The following is a 27866-nucleotide window of genomic DNA, read 5'->3' as shown; positions in this document are numbered from 1 at the left end:
ACGTTTTCAGCCGGACGTCTTGGTGTTTGTGTGTCTAAAGTTTTACTTGTGGTTGTGTTTCCGCTTCCAGAAGACACTCTGGCAGCACACAGCATAAAACATCGATTTCCGACGGGTGTGCAGTAGCAATGTTTGCAGATGCAGCTGCAGCCTTCAACTGGGATGTATCCTGCAGCCAAAAGACGCAAGCCACCGTTACTACCAGTGCAATAGGTACCTGCCTTATTTGATGTGACTGCTTGTGTGTATACATTGTAAACTGTATTTTTTCTCAGGTACGCAGTGCCCCCTCACATTTCTCATCAGCGCAAGCTCTCAAACAGAAGAGGAATTTCCAGGTAGAGTTCATGTTTTTTTTTCTTGTATGAGCATTTGAACTATGTAGTGGTGAACGCTATTGAAAAAACAAACTTCTGTATCTTTTTTTTTAACCTATTCTTCTGGCTGTCTGCGTCGTGATATCCTTAAAGGCCAACTGCACTCAAATTTTTCTTTGTCCAAATTTGATCGAAATAAGTAGTCTATGCTCTTAATATCACCATGGCAAAATCCTAAGCTTCGTAAGTGCACAGCACACTAGGTACGGTCGTTCAAAGTAGCGCCGTGCAGACGACGTCGCCGAAACAAGTTCTGAGTGGCCTATGACGGAGGTTGGGGAACCTGCCCCATGGAGCTCGTGCTTCTCCGGCGACTTGCGCGGCGCTCCGCCGGGCGCAGGAACGTGTTAGCCGGGGTTTCTCTGCTACATCACCACGCTGTACTGCCGTCGCCATCGCATGGCTCAAACTAACTGCATAGGTAGCAATATCCGCTTTTTTTTTAGTGCAATAAAGGAGATTAAAAGCCTACGAACTGTTCAAATGCTTGCGAACGTTCTGGAACTAGCAAAACTTTTTATTTGAAAATAATATTTCTACTAAATAAAAATATCGGGACACGCACACTTGCCTTACATTTGTCATTCCTGTTGCATCTATCACAGAAAAAAGGGATATTTTATAAATTCTTGACCACTTGCACTTCTGCGTACAATATGTGCCATATTTGGGATGGCCCAACGCCACCTCGATCCCTTAAGCCTTTCTAAAAATTTGACGACCTAACTGGAGTTGTTGTACACGCGGGTATAAATATTTATGCTACTTTTGCCTCACTTGCTAGGTGAACCAAAATCAGCGTTGCTCTTGGTAACAAATACATCCGCACAAATATCGGCCGTCATATTCGCAAAGTGCGAAAGCTAACAAAACTGCTCCTCCCATAAACAATAAACTTGATTTTTTTCATCTCCCAAACGAAGTGTTTACTTTTGTAGAGCGCTAGATGTAGTTTACTTGAGAGTAAAATGTTTCCAACAGCACATGTATCTGGTGAAAGTAGAGAAAAACGGTAGGTAGGTAACTTTTTTCGTGTTTTAGTGTATCATTCTGCTGCGAAAGCCGGCCTGTAGTTTTAGATCCCTTTTATAATTTGATCCTCTATGTGCAGCAAGGTGAAAAATACTGGGCGGATATTCAGGAAGCCCTTTGGACGTAATGTATAATAAAAATAAAGATTGATCTCCTCCCGCGTGCGGTTTATTCCTTTCAAAAAGAGCGATGGGACAGCCGAGGTGATGGGCAACCAAAGCTGCTTTTCAAAATCATACGAGCGACTAGCTTTGTAAATCAGGGCCCGCCTTTTTACTCGCAATGCCAAGGATTGCTACAATAGCAGTTATTCTGATGGAAAAATAACTGTAGTACGGTCTACTTCATTTCGATTTATAGCAACGCGATGTCGGAATTGCGCCTAACTCCATCATCCTTAGCAAACGTTAGCGGGAGTTCTTCTGTGGAAATATTAGTGTGAGACGCGAGGCTACCACGCGAATTTGAAGGCTGCTCTGAGCGGTTGCCGGTTCTAGCGTGACCGCTTCCGTTCCATCACGTACGTCACGTCTGGCCGCCGGTAATGGCCGCCTTTTTCATTCAGTTTCGGTTCCGAAAACGCCAATGTCGTGAGCCATTTGCGTCGCTGGCGTTCATGTCTGAAACATGGAATTTTGCATTTCGCACTCTTTTTATGCGTACTATTAGGTGACATTATTTTTACGTTGCCAAAAATTTTAGTGCAGTTGGCCTTTAAGCAATGATTTTTTCCTGTAACAGTACACATTGCACCAAGCATGATGCTGATAGCATGCAGTCTGGGAAACAATGTGGGTAAGATAGGAGTGCAGCATTTTCACCTGCAAACTTTAACAAGGCCAGCACTGAATTCCAGGCATCTCACTCGCAATTCCAAGGAGCTTCATGCAAGACATATTATAGCCTTTGCGTAACAGCGAAGGCTGCTTAATTTAAGACATGTTACCGCATTTGCTCGCTTTGATGATTCCTAGAACCCTACCTCCAAGCATTGAAATAAGTTGCATATTTTACTGTTGTACAACAGTCATTGCCTGGTAACTGCACTGACCATTCTTTTTTTCAGTTCTGGGTGTGGACAAAGTTCAAGATGGTGCCTCACAGGAATTCCCTGCTTCAGGAGGTGGTGCTGACACTGTCACAGAAGCTTGTCCTCGCACCTACTCCAGCCCCCCACATTCCGGCAACACAGGGTGGGTTGCAATGCATGCAGTGTTACCGCTTGTAGAACATAAGCACCTTGTGGGCACAAGACTGGAAGCAGAAATTCGGTTTGAGAAATGTGATGCATTTGCTGCAGCAAATCTAGAGGAGTTTCTACAAATGAAAATAAAAACAGCTTCTGAAACTTTCGATACAATAATTAAACATGTATTTAATGTGGGTGTCAGTATTATCACAGCTAGTATTTTACACATAAAAATTCACGCAGGGTTTTTACCCGCCCATACGGTTCCATCTCACCTTAACAACGGGGAGACAGGTGATGATTTGGGCTGGTTTTATTTGTGCAAATTTAAAACTTGTAACAAAACAAGAACAAAGTGTGCTGAATCAAAATTCAAGGTTTATTCCACATGCTGTCTAAGAAAGGAGAGAAGCAGAAAGAAAGATAAAAACACCGAATACAAGTTGTGAAGCCGTACAACTGAACAGCAACACGAGGCAAGTTCTGAAGTCAATCACTCTCATGGGAACAAATGTCCAAGTCAGCGTCAGTTTATTTTTACATTTTAGGGCTGTGTTTAGGGCACAGGTGAAAAAGCGTTTTCAGCACTCGAAAAAAAAAGACGTGTGCCCTATATACTGCCATAGCAGCAATGTGGGATCAGATGTTGACAACAGGAGTTAGACATTCATGGGTCCCCAACTTCGGTAAATCAATATACAGGAACCAACATGAGCCATCAAATTAGACTCCAAACACAGATACAATCTCCTCGGTGGTACTAGGCATCTTGGCCGTGAAGGTTGTAGCATCTGGCACTTGAGCTACTGGTCCGTTATATGCACTTGAGCAAGCTGGCAGGCCTCTGCACGTTTCAAGTACCCGTGTACATCAGTGCTGAGGTCCTCTTCTACATCCGGCAGCATGGTGTTTAGCATGGTAGTTGGCTGCTGTCTAGACAAGCTGAGAGTCGGTTGGTTTCCTGGATAGCTGTGTTGTATGCAAGCATGACATATGGGAGAACTTCTTTCCACATGTTACCTAAGTTCAAAGTCAGTGTACATGGAGAGCATATTTGCAATCGTGTTATTCAGGCATTTGGTTAGTCCATTCATTTGGGTGAGGTGTGCTGTGGTTCTTCAGTAGTCTGTGTGGCTGTAGCATAGCGCTCCTTACATGAGCAATGCAGTGAAGGCCCTTTCACGGTTCATGATAGGACTTCATAGGCTCCATGTAGCAGCACAACTTGTATGAAAAGCTTGCCTGCCTCTTGCGCAGTATCCTTGCCTTGGAAAAGTGTCCTCTTCATAGCAGCTCATATAGGCTGTGTCAATGACAATTTCATTGTTCCTGGCTCATGATGCAGGGGACGTGCACAGAAGGTCCATCCCGATTTGTTGTAAGAGCCTTGATAGTACGGTGATCGGTTGGAGAAGTCCAGCAGGACTCGTTTGCGGACTTTTTTGTCGCTGGAAATTACAGCAGCTGTGGACACAATGGATGGTGTTGGATTTTTGATGGGGCCAGTAGTAGTCTGCTTTAATTTGTGCAAATGTATGAGCTGCACCCATATGTCCGGTAGGCGGGTTGTCATGGCATAGTTTCAAAATTTTGTCCTGGAGGTTGTGGGGTTATGAGGGGTAAAGTAGGTTGGTTTACTTTCCCCACGCAATAGCAAAACCGGCGACGAGAGAGACTAATCCGTCTTCGTCTTCTCGTTTCGCCCAGCTAGCAAGCTATCTCCCACCCCGCGGCTGCGCGCGGTACAGCGCGCAGCCGCGGGGTGCACAGCCACGGGGTGGGAGATAGCTGGCTAGCTGGGTGAAGCGAGAAGACAAAGGCCTGATTCGGGCCGTGGCTCATCGGAACAAAGGAAGTGACAAGTGTTTTCGCTCATTCACATTTATTAGTGAATAATAAACATACAAAGGGCATGCAGGCTAGCTGGTTGACAGCCAGGATCTGGTTCCTCGCCCAGGAAATTTAAGGGAATCGAGAGGTTCGACTCATTGCGACAACAGTCATCTCCAGGGGCGCCTCAGCGCGCTCACGTTTGCCTCGCTGGGACACCAATCGTCGCCCTCCTTTTTGTCCAATCCTCAAAGGAAGGAGTTGCTAGGCACGTCCTCTCGCCTCGCTTCCCGAGCTCCAACCTCTTGCAGTTTCCATCCCGCGCGTGCTCGCCTGCCACAAGACACATTCCTTTGGAGAGGAGGTACATCTCCCTCGCCCACATCTCGCCGAGCAAGTTCCCGGGGAGCAAGCAGTGCGGCGAAGCCGAACGAAAGGGCACGCGCTAAGGTCGCGTCCCCACATCCCTCTAACCTTAAACTTTTCCGTACGGTGGAAAGAATAGCACGCGGGGACATCTAGACGCAATGTTCATAACACTAAACAAAGCATGAAGGTTCGCCCCACGCAGTAGCTGTCCTCGCACTCGCCGTCATCATGCACAATCTAACGGCCATGCAATATCTAACGCTCAGATGTCACAGGTAACATCTCTGAGGTGACGGTGCACACGTTGGCTCGAACAGGCATGCCAAGCACAGATGCAGTTTCGTCGTCCACAGCAGTGCCAGGGGCTGCTTGCATCTCGTCCCACCAAGAAGGCACAAGCAACACCAATGCACCCCGGGCTGCAGTTTTCAGCCCAGGGTTTGACGCAGCGCAGAGAAGGCCAACACGAGCAATCGTCACTCGCACTGGCGCCCTTCTCCGTTGGTGGTGGTGATCAGTAGGTCCCGTCCGGCCCTGGCTGAAGACAGCAGCTAGTGTCTCGAAGGGTAGGGCTGTAGCCAGCCCGAGCAAGTGTAGCAACTGCGGTGACAGATGACGCCCGTACAGCTGCTGCTCTCAGCCCAGACGCGCCAAAGACATATCAGCAGGTCCAGGAGCCTCCTGACCGCAAAGTGCGGCCCAGTCGCCGCAGTGACGCCATGCAATGCAGCACAGGACGGCGCCGCCCGCACCAACATGCCCTCCAACATGGAGGGCGACAGCAGCTGTAGGGAGCTCCCACGGAGCCGCAGCTAGGCCACCTCCAAGTACCTGCCATGCCAGGACAGCCGCCAGTGGTCCCCGGCTCTCGAACGCTCGCAGACCCGGAGCAGCAGGTGGCAGCACAGACATTGCGTAGCAAGCAAGCCTGGGTGACTCAACTCGCATTGCGTATCACATCAAGCATCCCCGCAAGCCCTGAACTCAGGCAAGGAAGAACAGAACAGCAGAGCACTGTCTTCTGGGACGCACATTAGGGGTTCGGTGATTTTTGGGAAGTTTTCGATGAAGCACTGGTAGTACGTGCGAAGTCTGAGGAATCTTCGCACTCCTTTCTTGCTGTTCAGCATTGGGAAGTTGGCTGTGGCTGAAGTTTTCGCGAGGTCAGGAGGGACACCCTCGGTGCTTACAATGTCGGCCAAAAATCTGAGTTCCTATAACAAAGCAACACTTTTCAGGCTTCAGCATGAACCCAGATGTATGCCTGTCCTCGAGTACAGATTCCAACCTTGCTAGGTGTTTGTCAAAATTTCTCGAAAACACGGCAACATTGTCCAGGTAGACAAGGCAGGTGTGCCACTTCAGGCCTGCTAGCACAGTGTCCATGACCCTGAAATATTGCTGCTGCTGTGCCCACCTTAAACGGCATTGCACATTATGTGTTAAAGGCTAGAGGCTTAAGCACTAATGTCAGCCGATGTGTGTAGACTGCCTCTTTTACTTATCAAGACAGTGTTCCTGGCTTAAATGTTTGCACTGTTCGAGGTCCTTTTTTCTTTTTTTACTGCGAATCAGTATGTCTCACCCCCCCAGGTTTTCATTTTGGTGAAGTGGATTTACTCGGTGCCGTTCTGAGGCTCCTCCTCGCCACCGCTGACCGTACCATCACACAGCGGTTATCATATCGGTTATTCCCCTCGCCACCACATTGCCTCTTTCACAGGCTGCTCAATCGGCTGACAGCGGCTTAGCGCCGTTATCAGATGATTGCAGAGTCAACAGCAGAGTGAATGGGTGTGAAACCGCTCGGAAGCCACTGCCACCATCGAGATGTAGCCACAGCCGTTGCCGCCTCAAATTACACCTCACTTGCAAGCTGCCGGTCCCTGCCGATTGAAAGCAACTTGTCCCGTTGGAACTCCGGCGGGGGTGTATAATTATTCCTTTGCTTGAAAGCCATTCCCAGCGACATTGCCGCATCGGCAGCCCCGTTGACCAGCTGGTTATAGTTCTTCTGGCAGAAGAATAATAATAGATCTTAGTCTGGCCACACATAGTCTTTCTCTTTCCCTTCACCAGTGTTTTTTACGCCTAATTATCGCCCACACTCGGTTGCCGATTTAGGCATGCACAGGTTGGGGGTAGAGGGTGGAAGGGGGAATGCATGTACAGCAGGGCGTAACGCCGCTACTGATTAATTTTTTGCTGTGGTGGTGGGAGACTTAAACGTGGGAGTCGCATGGCTCAATGCCTGTCTGCTGCCCTCTGCAATCGGACGGTTTGGGTCTGGGTTGGTGTGTTGCACAGAAAATAAGATGCCTACAACTGGGCATCGAAAGGGACACCCATGTGTGTCTCCGCTAGAATAAAAGTTCACAGATAACATTTTGCTGGATAAACAAAGACCCCACTACCTCAGAGGTGTTTGTGTAGAACCGCATGCATGAAATCCAAACGTTAACAGATAACATGCAGTACCGATTTTGTCCTGGAAAAGAGAACCTGCTGGGTTTGCTCATATGAGGTTTGTTGACTCACAAACTGAGCGGTCGCAGTTATGGTGGCATGGACCTGGACGGCTTGCCAGACCTCCAGCTTTCTCGCCCGAGTTTGGTGAAAAGATAGCCCTCTAAGATAAGAAGTTGGATGAAATTGACATGCAATGAGAAGTTAATGCATACACCCATCGGTGCCATCGCTGATTGATTGCGAATGGCTCAGCAGTCTCACCAAACATTTACGTGTGATGGCATGGATCCTATGATATGTCAAGAAGCTAAAGAAAGAAAGTGATAGAAGTGGGGATCTGTCGGCGGGAGAAGTTCAGCAAGCGGAGCACTCGTTGCTTCGCGTCAAGCAACGAACTCACTTCAGTGTTGAAGTAGACTGCGTCGCTACCTTGAAACTGTTTCCAGCACAAGTCTCATTGGGCACTTGAGACTGTTTCTCGGCGATGATGGGCTGCTTAGAGTTAAAGGAAGGCAGTGAATGCTGACGACTCTTACTGCTCTCGACATCCAATTGTACTGCTGAAGGACTCTCACCTTGGAAAATTGATAATTCGTCATGCTCACCAAAAGTCTTCTATGGAGGAGTCTGAGATACTTTGACACAAGTCTCTGAACGATTTTGGGTTCTCCACGCGAGGCAGTTGGTGAAGAAGGCAATATGACAGTATCATCTGTCAATGCCTCCAAGCTAAAGCAGTCAAGCAAGTGTCACCTTCAAGCGTCACCGCTTTAAGCAAGCCTCTCTGTTTCTGGTGAGCAGAGTCAACTTTGCGGGACTGCTGTACATCAAATCGCATTGCTGGAAGCACTCATATGTCACCCTTTTTACGTGTGCAGTAACTAGGGCTGTTCACTTGGAATTACTGGCAGACATGGCAACGAAAATTTCTTGTGCACCCTGCAGAGGTTCATATCCTGACGTGGTTTCTGTCAGACTGTTTGTAGTGATAATGCACAAGCATTTGTCAGGACGTCAGAGGAACTGCAGAAGCTTTGGAGAATGATTAAAAACACCGACGTGCTTGCCTTGTTCTCACCCTCAACAATTGAGTGCAAATTTGTATCCCCAAGTGCTCCCTGGTGGGGTGGGTTTTACGGGAGGCTCGTACAGTCTAAATACTTGTGTAAAAAAGATGCTTGGACGACGGCTTGTAAATGAGACAGAGTTGGCCACACTGCTAACAGAAGTGGAGGCTGTCGTAAATTCTCGGCCTTTAACTTGTGTTTTCAACTACGTTGAGGAACCATATCGTCTGTCTTAGCAGATTTTCTCATCAGAAGGCGACTGGGAGCATTACCCTTATAACCCCACAATCAACACTGACTCGACCGCCCATCAACTAAAGAATCTCTTGCTCAAACGAGAGCATGACTTGCAAGCCTTCTGTTCATGTTGGTTCAAAGAGCACCTAATGAGCTTTAGAATTTCGCATCCAACAAAGCGAAAAGGACAGATTTATTGGAGGACAGTATTGTTCTACTAGGTGAACCACAGCGTCCAAGCCAACTGTGGAGCTTGGCGTACACAATATTACACCACCTTTGTACACAAATTACATCACCTGTGTACAGACACTCTTTAAGCCATTCTCCACCTTGACTTTTACTAGGGTGTGGAAGAAGGCAGTTATCATGTCGCTACTAAAACCAAGAAAAAGTGCCTCCTTGCCAATGAGTTATTCGCCAATTGCTCTGGCCGGTTGCCTGCCTAAGTTGTTTGAAAGCTGAGAGTATCCACTTGTATTCTTCCTGGATTATAATGCAGTATAGGTCGCGTATGTTTTGTCACATCAGAATTATGATATGACGTTTCTTTTTGTTGATCATCATCATCATTTATTTACTCTTAAGGGCCCCTGACGGGGTATTACATAAGGGGGGAGGGTCGAACAAGCATACACAAAGGCCATTGCAGGCCAAGAACATAAGTAGGATACAATTCAAAAATTGGAATTACAGGACAAAATAATAACAGAACTTGTTATACAACTAATAGCACGATTCAAAGTGGCATAAAAATGTGAAAAAAAAGCAACTGGTTGCACACAGAAATTACGACGGTGCGGTTGATAAATGATTTTCGAGTAAGGTTTTAAACTTTAGAGTATTACGCTCATTGGCTATTGCATTTGGAAGCCGATTCCAATCCTCAATCGTTAATGGAAGAAAAGATTTGTTGAAAGCGTTAGTTGAACCTGTCCGGAGAAACTTCTCAGGATTAATAGGCTACTATAGTTGTGTATTCTCAGATGTGCTTATTATAGGATCACGCCTCAGTTTGAGTTAACATATTTTTTAAAAGGCATGGCCTAACCCCCACTGAACAGAACCCAGTTATCCCACATTTTCTGCCATGAGTTCTGGAGGTTGGGCTTCTCTCGCATAATAGGGTGGAAATTATACTCGGATACAACTCAAGAAAAGTGCGGCTTTTCCTCATCAAAGGACCCCCTTCCAGCCAATGGTGTCGCCGTATCAACGTGACGTCGCGGTAGACCGCCTCCACGCCGCGCTCACGGAAGAAATCACAAAACATGTTCTTCCGCGCTTCCGGACTTCTACCAAAATGGCCGCCTCCGCTGTTCGCGTCAAACCGTCGGCGTCGTCGGGCTCTCTGAGGACGATTTTTAGTGCCGTTCAGTCGTATTCATTGTTTGCGTGTTGTGTGCAGTGTTCTTAACATGCTCGGTAATGACAATCGCTACGGTGTTTTTTCTTCTGCTTTGTGAGCGCTCGCGTTGCCGGTAAGCAGCCGCCGCTGCAGTTACTGCAGTACGCTGTATGATACGAAGCTGTCGTCGTCATCCTGTGCGGGCGTTTGGCCTTGAGCGTGAAGTACCGTTCTACCGTTTAGTACCTCCTGTGTCTGTGCTACCCACGTTATCGCACCAGTGTCTGCGACAGGGGGCGATAACTCCTTGTTTATTTCTCGTAGATTACGCCAGCAAGTTATTAACGCCATGGACAGTACGCACGGGGCGAAACGCGAGCCACGCGACGGCGCGCGCTGCATTTCGTTAAAGCATATATGTCGAGCCGTGTGTCCCAAGTCCATGTCGGGCGCAAGCGTATTCGCCCAAATTGTGATCAAGTTGCCAAATACAAGAAGCAGAATTTTCGCACTTTTTGACCGTGAATGCGTACGAGCTGTAGCTTAGCTACGTGATGGGATTTAATATGCCACCTTTTCTATTTTTTTTCTCGGTTACGCTGAGATACCATTGTTAAATGTGTTAATTGCCACAAGTATGTTTTGTCGCCTGTTTTTTGTTGGAGTGCCTTAAGTTGTTGTTTCGGACAAAAACCTTTGTGAATTAAATACGAATAGGCATCTGCTTTGAGTTTGCATTGTCTATGATAATTAAGATTCCACAGGAGTGTTAACACTGTAAGTTCAATTTCATTGTCCCGTTTATGCTTTGTGAATTAGCTGTGGTTCGCGATAGTGACATTGCATTAGCTAGATTTCACCGGTATGACCAGCTGCAACAATGCATGTGAAGACATGAAACGCAGCACTGAAATCAAATAAACCACCTTTCAGCTTTTTCTACACATGCGCATGCATATTGTTCACCAAATCAAATTCTTGCATGAGATGTGCATTATTGAAGCTATATAGACACTGCCCGCCTTGTGTTTGTCTCTTAAGTAAGAAGCTGCTGCTGCAATGGTCATCTGCATGCACGTGCTCTAAATTCAAAATAGAGCATTCAGGGTGGAAAACAGCTCAGCATTTCATCCATTCTCACTGTTGCGTCACAAGTGGCCGCTGGAGCGAGAAGCTCGCTGCTCCAAGTCAAATAGCAAGCTGCTGCTTGCCACAGCACTGTTCGCAACTCAACTCGTGCAATGTCTACACATATATTAGGAGTGTAAATCACAATGACAGAACATGAATTGATGCCCACTTCATAACACAGGCAATGAAGTCTGTTTGAAGGGTTACGTAGTGATCTGCACTGATTGATGACATGTCGGTTGAGTTGATGCATGGAACCACACATATGGTACACATCGCTGCACTGAAACTGGTCAATGCATATCATACTTTTCTTGCTACGCAAAGGCAAAATCGGATCATATGTTCAGGAGGAAATTTATAATCTCGCCAAATATGCACTACATGAAATGATTCCCATACATGGGAGGATCGATTGAAACCAACCTTGTTTCCCCTTCCCAAAGCTTTGGGGATTGTTTTTAACATTGTGATTCTGCATTTTATCCAGTGGAGTAGGCAACAGATAAAACCTATTTATCCTAAGTAGTGCGTAAGACAGCAGATAGCTAAATAGAATCAAATTAGAAATAAAACACCGAAGCAACGTTTCTTGTCCTCACTGCTGTATCCTGTCAGATTTGGCTCAGACAGCTAAACAGACGCACTGCTGAATTATGCATAGCAAATGAAACGAGCAATAAGACACTTAAACAGATTTATTTGTTCTCAATGTTCTACAAGAAGACAACTTGGCTCAGCCAGCCACACGGACACACAATGTTCAGTTACATGCTTTCATGTAGGCATTTAATTTGCAACTTTGTTTCTGCATCCAATACACGCATAAGTGTCCAAACAATGTAAAAAACGTGGGGTGAAAACTCGAGCTAGCGTCTTTTCCTGTAGGTGAAACTTGCCTTTATAGCCATTTATATAGTGTCGCACAAGGAGCCGTAGAGCCACACACTGCAGATGATTCTGCTTGAAGTGAATTTGCGAACTCGCTTGACTCTGCTTGCACACACCTCATGCTACACATGCGAATAGCCATCCTCCCTGTGCAGCGAAAACTATCGCATAGTGCAAGCGTGGCCCTGCTTCCAGAAAATAGTTTGGAACAGTGTGGGTTTCCTCTAGCTCGAGATGTACAATTTTCTTTTATGGATACGTCTGCCACGCAGTGTCTTGTCAGGACTGCATTCATTCGGCCTAATTCCTGCACCACACTTGCAACAAATGCAATCAGAAACCAAGCACTGCAACAGCCTTTTCTGATTCTCATAGCTACATATCAAGGCAACCAGTCCTGAGCCAGCACCACACAATACACCGCTCGGTTCACTACAGCAAATGATATCATGCATCGATTGTTGAAATAACTTGTCACCCTCACTGTCATACTGGAAAATCCCTGTCGACTCTACAACACAGCATACAACATTCAGTAATGGCAAATGAAATAAAAACCAAACACTGCAATTCCATCTTCTGATTCTCATAGCTACATATCAAAGCAATCAACCATGAACAAGTTACGCAGCACACACAGGCAGCTCAGTTAACTCCAGAAATAAGTCTTAATAACGCACACAAACAGCATGTCTGGTCTTCTCTGCTGTCTGATGGAGTTTCTTGCTCCTGCAGCTATGGAAACACACCTACTTAAGCTAAATTGCGCACTCCACACTAACTGAAAGGGGCAAAGGCGGCACTGGCGAATAGCTGGCCGCCTTACACATCTTCAAAGGACTCGATACCAGATAGGTCACTGTCGGAGTCCATGTCATCTTCATCCAGATGGATTATAATAGGTTGAACATGCGCACTTGCTCCACCGTCTCCCCTGAACTTTGTTTCAATGCTGATCACATGCTGAACTGCGTTTGCCCAGTGTTGAGCTGTTACCTTGGCAGCTTCTTCCCTCAGGAGCACCTCTACATCTGCCAGCTTAAATGTGGCATTTCTGGCTGCGACACCTCGTTTCATCTGCGCCCATATGAGCTCAATGGGATTGAGCTCACAATGGTAGGGTGGGAGCCTAAGCACAATACATCCTGCCCTTTCAGCTGCACCGTCAACACGATATTTGATGTACCGTGTCTTTACAGAGGTCACAAGGCTGAGGAGCTCCTTTTTAAGCATTTTTTCATCCCAAGCAAGTCCTTTGGACGTCAGCCAGTCCTGAACGACCTGTTTGCGCGAAGACGTCGTAGGCACTGCTTCTTCCAGCCGCGAGTGGTACGAGGCATTGTCCATGACAATTACACTACCTTGTGGCAGTTGCGGCAAAACGTCGCCAAACCACCTTTCAAAGCGGGTGCCGTCCATCTCCTCGTGGTAGTCGCCGGTCTTCGTACCCCGAAAGATATCCAGGCAACCACTGACGAAGCCGTCCTCGCTGCCGATGTGCGTTACAATCAGGCGCTGTCCTTTCCCTGACGGCTGCTTCAAACCTGTCGTCAGACCACGCATGAAGGCGTCGTGGTGGGAAGCAACCGTCGTGTCCGTCCAAACAGTCGATAGCGTGTGTCCCGCATTCACCCAGGTTTCATCAAGGTAGAAGATTTTTCGACCTTCCATCCTGTACCTGGCGACGTCGTAGAGGTACTTCTGCTGCCACGCGACAATGTCGTCCCGCTCGATCAGCAGCGAGTTCCGGCCCCTCTTCTCATACCTGAACCCGATGTCATTCAGCAGGCGGCGCACAGTCCATGGCTTGAGAGGAGTAACATCGCCGCTAGCGTTGAAGTCCGCAGCAATTGCCTTCACTGTCGGAATCTCATTGCTGCGAAAAAAACGATGCACGGACGACCGCAATGCGCACTTCGTGAAGTCGTCGTACACTTCTGTGCGTCGTCTCTTTCCGGCGCTTCGCGGGCGCTTTCGGGAGGGCGTCGCAACATTTCCGTCGTTATTTTTCATCTCCTTCTTCACGTCCATCACCAAGCTCACGCTGACTCCAAGAAGATCGCTCACGGTCGCGGCCGTTTCTTCAACGCTGCGCTCTGGGTGAAGATGCCGCAAACGAACGTACGCGTTCCGGATCATCTCCCGTCCGCAGCTGCAGATGACACGGCCGCTTTTGTTTTTCTTGTACCATCGGCGTGGCGTAGATGGCAACGAACCACAATTCTCAGTCGAGAACGATGAAGCACATTCAGATGCGACTTCTTCGGGATCCATGGCGGGAAATGGGGCCGGCAATGCATAAAACCAGAAGCTGCCAGAAGCAAGCGGCTGAGGGAAAACCCGGAAGAGCAGAAATTCACCATCAGGAATATAATTGAAACTCGCTACTGCAGCTGACGATAAATTCTTTCACGCATTGAATTAAAACGGGCACATAAAAAATTTTAGCTAAGGTTTTTATCTCCGCTCAAAGTGAAGGCGCCCTTACGAACTACTTTTCGGCACGGACGCATTAAGGAAAGCGTGGCTCCGAGTGCTGCCCGCAGGTGCAATGCGGTCGGCCACGACGTCACCTTGATAGAGCGACACTATTGGCTGGAAGGGGGTGGTGGAAGTGGGGGATTAGGCGACGCCCCTTTTTTCTTGACTTGTATCCGAGTATAGTGTGTTGCAGTACGGATGCTTGTGAACTTTATCAAGTTTAAATATCACCAGTGAATGAGTTCATTATGAGGTGCTGTTATTTTGCCTTATTTTGATCTGTGAATGAAGAAGTCTACCTAACAGGTATTCTTCAGGTATTGTACATGGTGGTCTAATTGCAGTTTACTTTTGCTTGTTGAAAATTATAAAAACTTTACTAGCAGGGTGATCATTGCATGTTCAACCTACTGCTGGGAATTTAAAAGCTTCGAGCCAGTCAGACATATCAGGACAATAAGGACACACATTAAATGTTGCAGACATTTTGGGTTAACGAACAGTGTATACGTATTGGTGATTACACTGGTTTGTTTGTTGAAGCCATTGACATTTAGCTTGCTTTTTGCACTTTTTGCATTATGTTCATGCTGTCCTTCCCAATCTTGTATCTCTGCCAACTTAAGCGTTTTTTTTTCTATTTACAGCATTCTATTTAAAATTCTGTCTGGAGGAGTGCTTCATTCCTGCCAGTCCTCTGAACACAAACATGCATCTCCTCAAGGGAAAGTGGGTGCCAGTAATATGGCCTACATCTGCACGGTTTGTGCAAAAGTCTTTTATGGAAATAGCAAGATCGACAGGCACATGAGAGTGCACACTGGCGAGAGACCCTACACCTGTACTGTCTGTCGGAAGAGCTTTACTCAAAAGGAACACCTTGTTTGTCATGAAAGAATGCACTCTGGTGAGAGGCCCTACGTGTGCAGCACCTGCCATGAAAGCTTTAATAGAAGAGGCCACCTGGTTGCTCATGAAAGATTGCACTCAGGCGACAGGCCTTACGTCTGTAGCACCTGTCGGAAAAGCTTCATTGCAAAAAGCCGCCTGGTGGCTCATGAACGAGTGCACTCTGGTGAGAGGCCCTACGTGTGTACTACATGTCAGAAAAGCTTTACTGCGAAAAGCGGCCTGCATAAGCATGAAAAATTGAAGCATAGTTAGAGGCCCTACGTGTGTAGTACCAATCAAACGAGCCTTGTAAATGTCACACAACCTGGTTTCTCTTGAAAGAATAGATTCTGTTGAGAAGGTCTGGGTGCATAGCATCTGTCAGAAAATATTTTTTTGAACTAACCTGGTTAAACTGAAAAATAGCACTCTGAAAAGAGGTGCTTTTTGTGTAGTGCGTGCCAGAACTTTGCTAAGAAGAGCTGTTTGGTTGTTCATGAAAGATTGCACTCTGGTGAGAGGCCCTTGTTTGTACTACTTTTCAGGAATGTTTTGTCAAAAGTAACTATCTTGTTGCTTAAAAAGAGTGCGCTCTAGTGAATAGCCCTACATGTGTACCATCTGTGATTACAACTTTGCTCTTAGAGTCCACCTTTAACTATTGCTTTCTGAAGAGGCACTATGTGTGTAGTACTAGAAAGAGCTGCTTTGTTACTCATGAAAGATTGTACAGTGATGAGAGGGACTATGTGTGGGACCTGTCCTGTTTTTTTTTGTTTTTTTTTCATGAAGTATCTGCAGTAGTTATAGGCACTCTATTGCGGTTAAGGTAGGAAAAAAGGAAATTTTTATTGACAGAAAACACTTGAAGAACGAGATCCAATTCCACTTGTGGATTGATTTAAGAAAAAAAATGAATTGGCACATTTCATTCCCGGCACAGTAATCACTATATTTAAAGAAATTACTGGTGTTTCAATTGGTACTATCATGTACCGCAGAATTTCGAAAACCTGAGGCGCTGCGAACAAGTAATTTTAGTGAAGTTATGCCTCATAGCACGATCACTGAAAAATTACTTTGTCATTGCCAAGCGGGGAAAATTTGTACCTAAATAAAATCTGGAAGAATTTCGAAATACTTGGCAGGTAGCTAAAATGCAGCGGTTTGCACGAAGTGTCCACTCCTTTTGCTGGGTACACAGGAAAATTACTTTATCTTCGTTAACTGGAGAATACAAACCAAGGACGTCAACCCATCTGGCTACCCTGGAAGTTGTGTACGGGGTACTGCAAAGGCATGGAGACCAACGACCAACATGCCTGCGGCATTATTTGTGCTGATTGTGTGCTTTGCAGAATAAAGTTGTCGGAATGAATTGTCTGAAGCAAAATGGAGAGACGAGCTAGTTGGTTCGCAATTTCCATGAGTGTAACTTAAGCGCAAAAGTTTTTTACAGGGACAAGCGCAAAAGTTTTTACAAAATGTATATACCACATACAGACATCTGGCCACAAGAGAAACACTACCTTTTGCACACTGCTTGCCACGAATGAGACTCCGTTTTCTGAATTGGTGAATACCAATTCGGTTGTGTTTTTAGGTATTACAAAAGGCGAAAGGCGCAACTGGTTCTGATAAATAGTATTTATAAAAGTTCCCTCAGCTTGTGCTGAGGGAACTTGTGCTGAGGGAACTGAGGGAAAAGCGCCTGTGTCGTTCCCTTTCTCGTCCCTGTAAAAAACTTTTGCGCTTAAGTTTCACTCATGGAAAATGAATTGTCTGTTGATGTATTGCTTGTTTTATGCCCTTGAATCCAATAAATGTCAGTATTTTAGGGAAAAACCAGTGAAAACACGCCACACAAAAGGAGAGGCAAGACAAGTACAGTCACTGTCTTGCCTCTCCTCTTGCGTGGCGTGTTTTCACTGGTTTTTCCCTGAACATGGTGAATCAACAGGCCCCGACTTCCGCTTTACTATGTCAGTATTTGTTTGTGGCCTTTCCTTTCTTAACTTTAAATCCCCACTCTGTGCTTATAAGTATGACTATCTGAAAATATAATTCACTCAGAAAAACCTTGTAGCTATTGAGAGGTGCTGCCTGAGTACATGTAAATATACTTTTCCAATTGAAGTCCATGCCATTTTGCCTTCCTTGGAGTGGAGTTTGTATGCAAGGCAAAGCAGGTTAGAAAGGCAGTTACTGTGTTAATGGCAGACGCCGCTCTAGCCCGGCCGGAACCGACGTTGCTGCGTTCGGGACGCCACTCCCGCGAATTCCAGGTAATGGCTGGCAGTATCTCTGGTTTCACTCTTTGTAGAACCACGTGCATGAATTCACGTGACGCCACCGCTGTAGTTCGGCCGTGCTTTGGCAGAAAAAAAAAAGCGGAGAGAAGCATCTTTCGAAAGGGGAGGCAGCGGAACCTAGCCATCCTGATGTGCTAGCTCGGGGATTAAACGAGTTAGTTTAGTAAGTTTGAGAATTTCGAGAAAGCTGAGGGAACTTTTATAAATGTTATTTATCAGAACCAGTTGCGCCTTTTGTAATGCCTCAAAACACAACCGAATTGGTATTCACCAATTCAGAAAACGGAGTCTCATTCGTGGCAAGCAGTGTGCAAAAGGTAGTGTTTCTCTTGTGGCCAGATGTCTGTATGTGGTATATACATTTTGTTTTCCCAGCCTGCGTACCAATCCTTAACGTATCTTTGCCGTATGACCACTTAATTCCATCTGGTGCGGGTTACCCTGGAGGTACTGTCGAGCAAGTAAATCAAGCGCTCGATGGACGCGAAGCCGCGCCAAAACAGGCCCAAACAACTGTCGCTAAAGCAGACGACAAAGCTGTCCCACTGACGCGCCCGCCGGTGTGAGCAGGCGCCTGCACGCGGGAAACGCTGGGTAACCATTCGCCGCGCAATCTACACTGCGCTCCATGATTGAAAACCACCCTACGTCTTTCCGGCCGCGGTGGGAGTTCTCGATTCGGCCTGCACTTCCTGGATGAGTTCAGAATTAGTCAGTGCAGGCGCCGCCACTGCAGAATCAGTCCTGCACTTTCGTGGTCTGCTTGCACCTCCTCGCTAGTAAGTGCAGGGAAAAGCCGTGCACTCATCCTGCACTCTCTGCACCATCGATGTATAGAAGAGAAAAGTGCAGGCGCCGCGCGCTGCACTCGAAAATCGAAAAGGCGAGTGCTGCACTGCCTGAATGAGGGCAGCGAGTGCAGCTAATCGAAGACACCTTGTCGCGCACGCCACGAAAGAACCGTCGGTTGGTAGAGGCAGAAAGTGCAGGGCCTTTGCTTTAAAAAAGAACAGTACCGGTTTTGCAGTGGCAGCACTGGCGGCACCATGCGCTGAACTGTTGCACGCCAAATCGGAAAGCTAAAAAAATCGGAAAGCCCACAAGTGTATTAGACGTCGCTCCTAGACTCTCGTTAAAAAACCGTCCGACGTCACTTGAGTATACGCTTGCAGCGCCGTTGCTCCCGCCGGGCGCTCTACCGACAACTTCGCCGCAGAGTGTTGAAACTTGAAACCGCACTCCTCACTAGATTCGGCGGTGGACGTAAAACACAATGCCGACTTTTGTGCACTGAAAAAATTTCTCAGCCTATTGCGATGTTCTACCCTGAATCCTGTATTGTGTGCGCTTTTTTAATTTCGGTGGTCATGCGTTAGTAAAAGTCGTCTGCGCGGAAAGTCGCAGTGTAGAGTAGCCCGCGCTAGTGTCCGACAGCGCACGAAGTTCGGTGCGTGTCAAAACGTGGTCGAGGCTGCCGCGGGATTTGGTGAGGTGCACTGCAAAAACATCTCAGTGGGCGTCGCAGTATCTTCCGAAAAGGTCTGTCTTCCTTCGCTCGTGGTGTGTGTCCTGTGTGTTCCCAGGTCGAGTGGCTCCCTTAACGTCACGTACGGAGATGTGCTCCTTTCGACCGCAGTGGTTTTCGGTGGTTGCTCAGAGTGACATTATTGCATACTTCCTAGTATGGAGTAAGGAAAAACAAGTAGAGGCGAGAACACACGAAAGGAATGCGGGCGGGACAGGCGCTAGATGTTAACTGAGGGCGGAGGAAAATTTGAGATCCACCTCAAATGCGCCATGCAGCTACAAAGGAAGGCTGTGCAGCCGTCCTTTGTTGCTGTATGGCCGTGTTTGAGGTGGACGTCAAATTTTTCTTTGCATAAACTTACTCCACCGTGGATATTTGCCGTAAATCTGGTCGATATCAACTCAGTATCACGAAACAGAAACATAGAACCGTAAAATAGCCCTCTGGAGCTTCCGTTTAGATTCTCGAGAACAGTTCTCGAGAAATATTCGAGTACCAGCTTTAGTAATGAGGCCGAAAGATGTGTAAGCATCCCTTCACTGGCCCTCACAAAACAGGAAGTCCATTATTGTTCTCTCGTCCACCAACAACCACGGAGCGTTGAAGCAAAATAAGAAGTACTTTCATTCGCGCTACCGTGCCGCTGTAGCTGGTGGCGGCGGCATTATTACAGCTAAAGCCCCAACCACATGGAGCGATTTTGCGAGCGACTTGGGGCGCGACGCGACTGGCGACGAACTACTTTTCGCCGCGCACCAAGTCGCTCATCGAATCGCTCGGTTCTGGGTCGCCAGAAACAGTCGCTCGCCTCCCGGAAGTGGCCTCAGCGACTAGCCAATAGGAGAGCCCCTATGTAAGCACGCAACCTCCGGTTTTGAAAGAGAACGGGGGGAAGATCCGCGCAGACGACGTTTGCGGTGCAGCAGCAAAGAAAGCTTTGCGTGGCAAAGCTTGAGTACACGTTGAAGCAGAAGCAAGAAGGCTCCCGCTCACACTGGGTGAGACCCGTGTGGGAAAAACGACGTCAAGAAAGCGAATTCTTCACGGCGTTCATGTTGGAGCCGAGAAACGAGGTGCAGAAGGAAAAGCGTGCACTATCACTAACCCAAACCAGTTTTAGAGATGCAATGAAGTGCAAAAAGCCAGGTAGAAAGGCGTAATACTTTTTAGTCATGATTTTTATGACAAATGAACAAACAAAAATGCTTGCAAACATCCAGCGTACCAAGCGCGCTACTATGCGCAGTGCGGAAACATTGAAATCGCCATCCTCAGTCGCATGCTCAGTCGCTCGAGCCGTCGCTGTCATGTGGTTGCCTCGGCGAGCGACTTCGGTTCGGCGACTGCGGATCCTAGTCGCGTCGCTCGTCGCGTCGCTGGAAAAATCGCTCCATGTGGTTAGCGCTTAAATGGTGCAGAAACGGTGATACAGAAATGACCCATACAAAGGGTGCATGCACAACTCGCACGACACAATTATCATAGCAATGTGATGTGCACAGAAGCACGCGTTATTGTGGTGCGGCGATTTCACGCTCCTATGGTTGCTTTTGTAATATTCAGTTGATGGATAGCGCCTGTCCGGTCCGCATTCCGATCTTGTGTTCTCGCATTTTTTGTGCTAGGGAGTATGCAGAGGCTAACGGTCATGGTGCGGGGTAATGCCGCATGTTATAAATTTGCAGTGCCCAATTCAGACAATTTCAGAATCTACCTGCATTGCTCTGATGCTGCAGTCTTTTTATTGAGATTTAATTTCACTCGTTTCTGGTCGTTCTAACAACCAAGTATGTGGAACTGGCAGTTTATGCCTGCGATGAACTGAGCCGCAAAATGTGCTTGGAACAAATGACCCAAACGTCTTTGGCACATGTGGAGTGATAGTGTGTCGTAGCACATTAGGGAGTTATGACGCACTCATGGTTTGTGAGTTGTTATTTCTACATGGCTGGCACATTACGTCACTAGCACACATTCCGGTGCACTGCTGTCCGCTTTCTAAGTGCTGTTCTATATAAGGGCGGCCGAGAAAGTCACAGCCTTCCACGGTGCACGGAGTGTACCATGTCACCTACAATGACAGTGCAAGTTGTGTAAATTTTTATTTCCATGCCTTTGAAAGCCCAGAGGGAATTACAGAAAGGAAAGCGTGACAGAAGCGTACACAGAAACGACTGGCAAAACCAGTAGTAAACATCAAAAGCAGAATGGGTCGTTACAAAATGTTGGAAACATGAACGCGGGGATGAGGTGTTTTCGACTGCCACCTTAAACGGGCCCTAAATAGGCTTCCAAAGGTAGTGATTTCACGCACTCAATTGCTTGATTGCATGTTCACGGCAACATATACTAAATATTACATCTCTCTGCGTAGAGCAGAGGCCCTACAAACAAGCGAAAAAGATGGGTCTTTTCGAAGTTTACATGTGAATGCTCATCACCATTTACGGAATCATATGACGTAGCTTTACACGTGTGACATAGCCTGTATGACACAGCTGGCGTGAAGACTATGGCGCTGCTACTGGGGGATTCCTTTAAATGCAGCAGCAATCAGTATTTCCAGCTTGGATGAAGCTGCATCTGGGCGAGTGACACTCCGGCACTGCCAATCTTTGTAGGGATGAATGTCTATCGTTGCCATCTGTTACACAAGCTTAACTCTTCGCCTACCATAGACTAGCTAAGCTTGTCCACACCAAAGATGAGCTACGCTCATCCACTATAAAAAAAAGTGCTTTCGCGCTCTGCAGTCAACCTACCCTGAAAGATGTTAGTTTATTTGTCATGTTTATCATGCTGTTTATCATGTTAGTTTATTTTGAACTGGTTTTATCAATTATGTACTTGTTTTTTGACCATCGTTTGACAACTTGACGAAAGGAGACATCGGTATTTCCTCTCTATTGATGACAGGAGACGCTGCCAGCCCGACCGCATAAGCTGCTTCGTCCCTAAAAAACTCTGTGTAGCCGTTTCGCTCCCTTTGGCGAGTATAACCATCATCTGTCATGATGATGGTTATAACCATCATCTCTTCGGTCACTTTGGAGCCCTGACGGCGCTTTTTTACAAGCTATTGCGGCCATGCTGTGAAGCCACCTTCGAACAATCTTTTTTACACAATTACAAAAAAAAGAGCGCTATCAAAATAACGGTTCCGTGTGAATTAAATCTGAGAGAAATCTTTTTTACACAGTTGTAAAAATACAGGAACATTATTTCATCGAAATAATGGTGCCATTTTATTCAGAAAGAAAAGCTCTACAAATGGAGCAAAAAACATTTTCTGGTAAATCTGGTGTATTTTTTTGACGGTATGGAAAAAGTTAATTAAGTTTGGAGTTATAGTGTGTAGTTTACCAAATATGAATAATGCTTAAAAGCATGGATCATCTCTGCAGGTGGAAACGCCATTACACGGGCAACGGCGGCACGCATCTTTATTCATGGTGGGCAAGCAGAGCGCAAATCGGCATACACCGCAGCAGCTAAAACTTATCGCCACCCGCCATAGCAGGACTGCTGCTGAAAATCAATTTACACATGCGTGAAAGGGGGTGATAGTGCGGTGAAAAGCTGCACCAGGAATCTTCGGTGCAGCCTCCTGAAGTGGTGACCGAATAACTGGCGATGCTAAGCCTGTTCTGTGCAACGCAGCCCAAGGGGGACCTGCTCACTGCAACAGCGCTGCATGCAAGAAACACAAGTGGGATGTTAGTCGGTGGAAATCTTCAATAATTGTCGTGAGCGATCGTGTTGTATTTGGGACCCCTACCGTGACTTCAAATGCTAATTTCCCCTAATGGGAGGCAAAGCTTAAGTTTGCCAGTAGGGCGCAGCACTGATTTTGTTGTGAAGTAGTGGCCTTGGCTCTTACTGGATCTATGAGTGGTGCTGTCCATGCACCACTGTGTGCTAGGTTGTTTGGTGTGTGCAGCCAGTGATGCATTGTTTGCACTCAACAGTAGGGAAGCAAGTGTTGCGGAGGCTGCGGGGTGACGGGGAGAGAGAGAGAGAGAACCACTTTTGGGGGGCTCAAGAGGTGGCAGTGCCAGTGCATGCAAATAGCCAGCGTGTGCGCTTTTAAGAAGCGTCCGGTTGGGCCAGCAGGTGTCGGCTTTGATTCGGGAGCGCTGGAAACCTGTTTAGTGGACATTCTCTGTAGTGGTTTCGAGATGTCTTAGGTGGTAAAACCAAAAAAGCATAGGATAATCCAGAATATTGTTGTGTGGCCAGCTGCCACAGCAGTAACAAGAAGGTGAAAAGGAATTCACCTGTGAAATTCTACATAGCTTCCTTTTTCTGGTCAGTAACAAAAGCAGAGGAGGCAGCTTTGGGGGCCAAGCTGTTCTGGATGAGCTGCATCTTTTCTCCGGTCGTCCCATTGATGCCGTGTATGAGGGAATGCTCAAAGGCCACAATTTTTTTTTTACGCACACAGGGGCAGCAACATCGCTCTTGTACCAGCTGCGCCTTCTGACTTTTTTTGTCAGACGGAAAGAACAAAGAGGAGATGGAGAAAAACTGCCCACACCTATAGTAGTCTTGCTTATTGCAGGGCAAGCTAACTATATTTGGTCACAGCAGTGTCTACAGGCTCATAAAAATACAGAAAAATAGCAGAAAACAGGCGAGCAACGTCGGTGGCGCCCCGAGTCCTGACAAGGTGTTCTTTTGTTTTCATCACACTCGTCACCCTAACCCACAATTGTGCTTCAAGCCGGTCAATCCCTGCTATGAACGTTGCAAACAAATTCCTTCAAAGACTAGCGAAATGTAAATGCGGCGTTGTCAGCGCATTTTTTAATAACACGTGCCTTTTACATCATTTTTCATGAGGCAGCCAACTCTTTCAAGTGTCAGAAAAGATATTTTAACGAGAATCAATTATGTTTATGTCACGTTTCTAGCAAGGCTCAGTGCTGCTGTCCATATAATTCAGATGCCCGAAGTGCGAACACAAGAGGGAAGTAATAAACAAGGAAAAAGCATGGTGTGTCAAATTGAACAACTGTGGCCTTCGTGCTGTGCAGATGGCCCACGACAATCGCCCAACGACACGTTTTGTTCTGTGAAATCACCGGGGCACTCGGCTGGCCAAGCGGCACGGACACGACGAGACAAGGTATGGCAAAAATTAACTCACTCCTTAAATCTTAGCTCTTTGTGTAAACTTAAATTGCTGCACACGTACTAATGTGTATGGTTTCATATGTCGATATAAAATGCTGCTCGGACCTCGTTTAGTGTAAGAAATGCAGCATGTGCGCTGAAAAAAACACGCACTGGAAGGGCGTCGGCTCGCGTAATGCCTGCAGGGGTGTAGCCCGAAACACCACATTCCTGGTTGAACCCGTACTGTTTGAACCAACTTCCAAAACGCCCTTCCAGTGTAGGGGCTTCCTGTTTAGACCCGTTCCTAAAATGCATTACCTGGTTCTTCTATGCAGCAATTTTCTGTAATTTCACATACGGCCGATATTTCTGGCCAATTAAAGTTTGTGAATGCGTTCTTGAAGCTTTTTAGTGAATGAAACGCTTTCACACTTTTCATTCAGCTGGCTTCTTTGCTGAATCAAAAATTTTATTCGGTCATTCATGGCTTTGCTCAGAAAAGAAACGATCACGCTGAAACAAAATTATGCTCTCAAAAGACTTTTTTCCCGTACAACAGTGAACTAACCAGTCAGGGCCGGGAAGATTTCGCTGTTAAAGAATTTGTCAACGGAACATCCTGCATTGATGCGGGCTCAAATCCAGTCAGTTGCGCGTTTTGTTTGTATAATCAAGAAGCAGGAACCAGAGTGGAAATGAAGCTACTGAAAGTGCCATTTGACATTTGACGAAACTGCGTGCAATACGTATGATGCATGTTGGACCTCTGGGTCCTCCAGCTATTGCGCGATGCTCAGTAAGGGGAGCGACACGTCGTGATACGATGAGGCTTTAATGGAAACTAGAGGAAGAAGTGGAGCGAGCCGACGCAGCCACGAGAGCATGCGGCAGCTCGTGAAGAGCATGATGAAAATGATGATGATCGGCGTCGTCTGCTAGAAGTGGTGAAGACGAGGAAGTCGCAACAATGCGTGTCTGTCCTGGCATTTCAAAGAAAATATCACAAGCCAGCAGCTGGTGCACCAAAAATGTTTGAAGTACTAGATGGATGACTACCTGAATGTTATGCACTATATTTACTTTCCCATGTACTGCATGCCTACCTTAGGATTATCCGTAGAAAGCATAAAGCTTGGGGTATTCTTAACGCCGGCCTGGATGAAAAATGTGTGCGAACCATTTCCTCCAAGAGATAATTGCATCTTTGAACTTCAAAGGAAAGTTTGACATCCACCTGAAAGCAGTCGTATGGCTACGAAGGAAAGTTATACAGCTTCCTCAGAAACTTCGCAGTGGAAGAAAAATTCGTCCTGGTCCAGGATTCGAACCCTTGACCATTGCTTAACCAGAGCAGTCACTCTACCAACTCAGCTAACCAGGAGGCTAGCAGTTTGTAGTGCGAGAGCGAATTGGACAACAACTCGAAGTGAAGGACAGGTGTTCTCATCTTTAAACTTCAATGGACATCCTTTTAGAGACATTTGCACATATAGTGACTGTTAGCCCCAAATTAAAATGGATCGTATATCCACTGGCTCGGCCCATACTAGTTACTGCTTTCATAAAATACGCTTATTAGTTAGATTTGGTAAATAAATTTCGCGAATTCTTTTACCAGATAGTAATAAAACAGTAGCCCTTTACTATGCTAATAAATTATTGATTGTATTTGGTAAATGATCCAACTTCATTCCCGTCATGATATGAATGCAACAAACTACCACAGCGCCTGTGGGAAGAGGTTCTATTTTGTTAATGTTCATATTTTCTTCTCTTTTCGGTGTTACATATTCAAAGAAGCACATATGCATTCATATATAAAACAATTCAATACCTTGAAACACCTATGCAACCGCCAGGACTCAAACCCACACTGCTGCCAGAGTACAAATACGAGCAACACGCTCTAGACCACACAACCAGCACGGAAGCAGATGGAAGGGTGCAGTTTCAGCTGTAATTCACCAAGGCAGACGTAACGCAGCAATCTACCTGTTGTTTCGTTAACTGATGCCTATGTATCGTAAAATGAACTACTGCAATAAGCTTATGTAGATTAATGCTGCGCGTCTGTACTTTGGTTCCTCCAGCCGTAACTTTTTTTTACTGTGGAATACGTCTGATGTAACTTTAAATTAATTTTCAGGTTAGTTAGGACAGTGTATTTTTTATTTCGGGTTACGTCGGACGTAGCTCAAAACATCGGATAAAACCACAGTCGGAGGTTTCGTCGGATGTAGCTCAAAACATTCAGTTGAACTGCAGTCGGACGCAACTTTAATTTCAGAAGTCACACGCCTTGGTGAACGAGGAGGTCGAAATGCGAATGGGTTCAAATAGGAAAGGGCGAAACGGGGAGGTTGTTCTGAGCCTGGTTGAAGCTGGATGGAACAAGTGGAAGATTGAAATGGGAACCTCCCACCTGCAGAGGGGATACTGCAGTGCACTCCGACGACCTTTCGATAGCCTATTCTAAAACTGACGTGCCAACACTAGCACAGCCGAGGCGAAAACCAGTGTGACCGGGCTACCAGCAGTGGAGCATGCACGTTAACTGCTAAAAAAGCGTGACATACTGACCTGCAGAGCCAATGACTGCATGTATCTTGGAGCAACGGGAGCTGTGTTCGGTATCTCTGGGTGGTCTTGTTCCAGGGCAGTGAGCCCATAGTTCCCACGATGCTTTGGAGGCGTGAAGGAAGGGGGAAAGATACAGGCCCAATTGCTGGCCGTTCTGAATGAGTAATTATTCAGCCAACACTTAACGCTATTAAACCACTTTTTGCGGGAGGATGTTCCTTGTGCACATAAAATAGCAACCTCCGGAAACCAGTTAGGGCCCCTCTCAGGAGAAGGCGATCATACTCGCTATTGAAGGTGGTAGGTGATTCCATTTATTAACTGTTTTTGGAATTTAGGCACAAAAATAAATCAGCGTTGCAGTACAGGACATTTGCTTTATGATGTTATTTATGCATAGTAAGTCCTCTCTTTAACCGTCTGTGCGGTGGCAGAAGGCATGGCGTCTGGTCGGATGAAGTGTCTGCATGGTGTTTTCTGCGAAAAAGTAAAACTCGCACACGGGCTACTACCAGCCCTATTAGTTATTTTTGCGAACCCGCCATGGTGGCTCAGTGGCTAAGATTTGCTGCTGTGCCCAAGGGTATGGGTTCGATTCCGGCTATGGTGGCTGTTTTTCTGATCAAGGCAAAAAGAAGGAACATCTGTGTCCCAATATTTTTGCACATTCTAAGGATCCTTAGATGGCCAGAATTAACCCAGAGCCCTTCACTACAGCACGGTTCATAGCCTAGGTGCATCTTAGGCATGTTACACCCCACAATCATTTGTGTGATTGTTCACGTTTTTGATGGTGGCTGTTTTCTGCCTGTAGAAGATGCCGACAGAAAGCATGCCACTTGCAACAACGTTGGTGCCTGATAACTTCGTCATGACAATGTCTACGGATGCATCCCACAACCGGAGTGTACACTGCCGAGGAACACAGGTGGCCATTACCACTAGGGCCACGGGTACCTATGATATTTCCTGCTTTACTCTATTCTGTCCTGTTTTCTTGCCTATATTCTAACCTA

The 27866-nt window shown here is 46.6% G+C and overlaps 1 protein-coding gene across 1 annotated transcript; it reads left to right on the top strand.

The window, feature by feature from the left end:
- The first annotated feature begins 251 nt into the window (after nucleotides 1-251).
- LOC144159852 (uncharacterized) lies at nucleotides 252-27862 on the top strand. Its single transcript, XM_077691516.1, has 4 exons — nucleotides 252-338; nucleotides 2476-2602; nucleotides 24189-24280; nucleotides 27665-27862. Exons 2-4 carry the CDS (start codon nucleotides 2500-2502, stop codon nucleotides 27860-27862), a joined length of 393 nt encoding a protein of 130 aa, XP_077547642.1. The 5' UTR covers nucleotides 252-338; nucleotides 2476-2499.
- The last annotated feature ends 4 nt before the right edge of the window (nucleotides 27863-27866 follow it).

Source organism: Haemaphysalis longicornis, unplaced genomic scaffold, assembly GCF_048455015.1.
Source record: "Haemaphysalis longicornis isolate Haplotype H1 unplaced genomic scaffold, Haemaphysalis longicornis Haplotype H1 scaffold_10, whole genome shotgun sequence".
Classification (NCBI taxonomy): domain Eukaryota; kingdom Metazoa; phylum Arthropoda; class Arachnida; order Ixodida; family Ixodidae; genus Haemaphysalis; species Haemaphysalis longicornis.
This window is presented reverse-complemented; position numbering and strand designations above follow the sequence as displayed.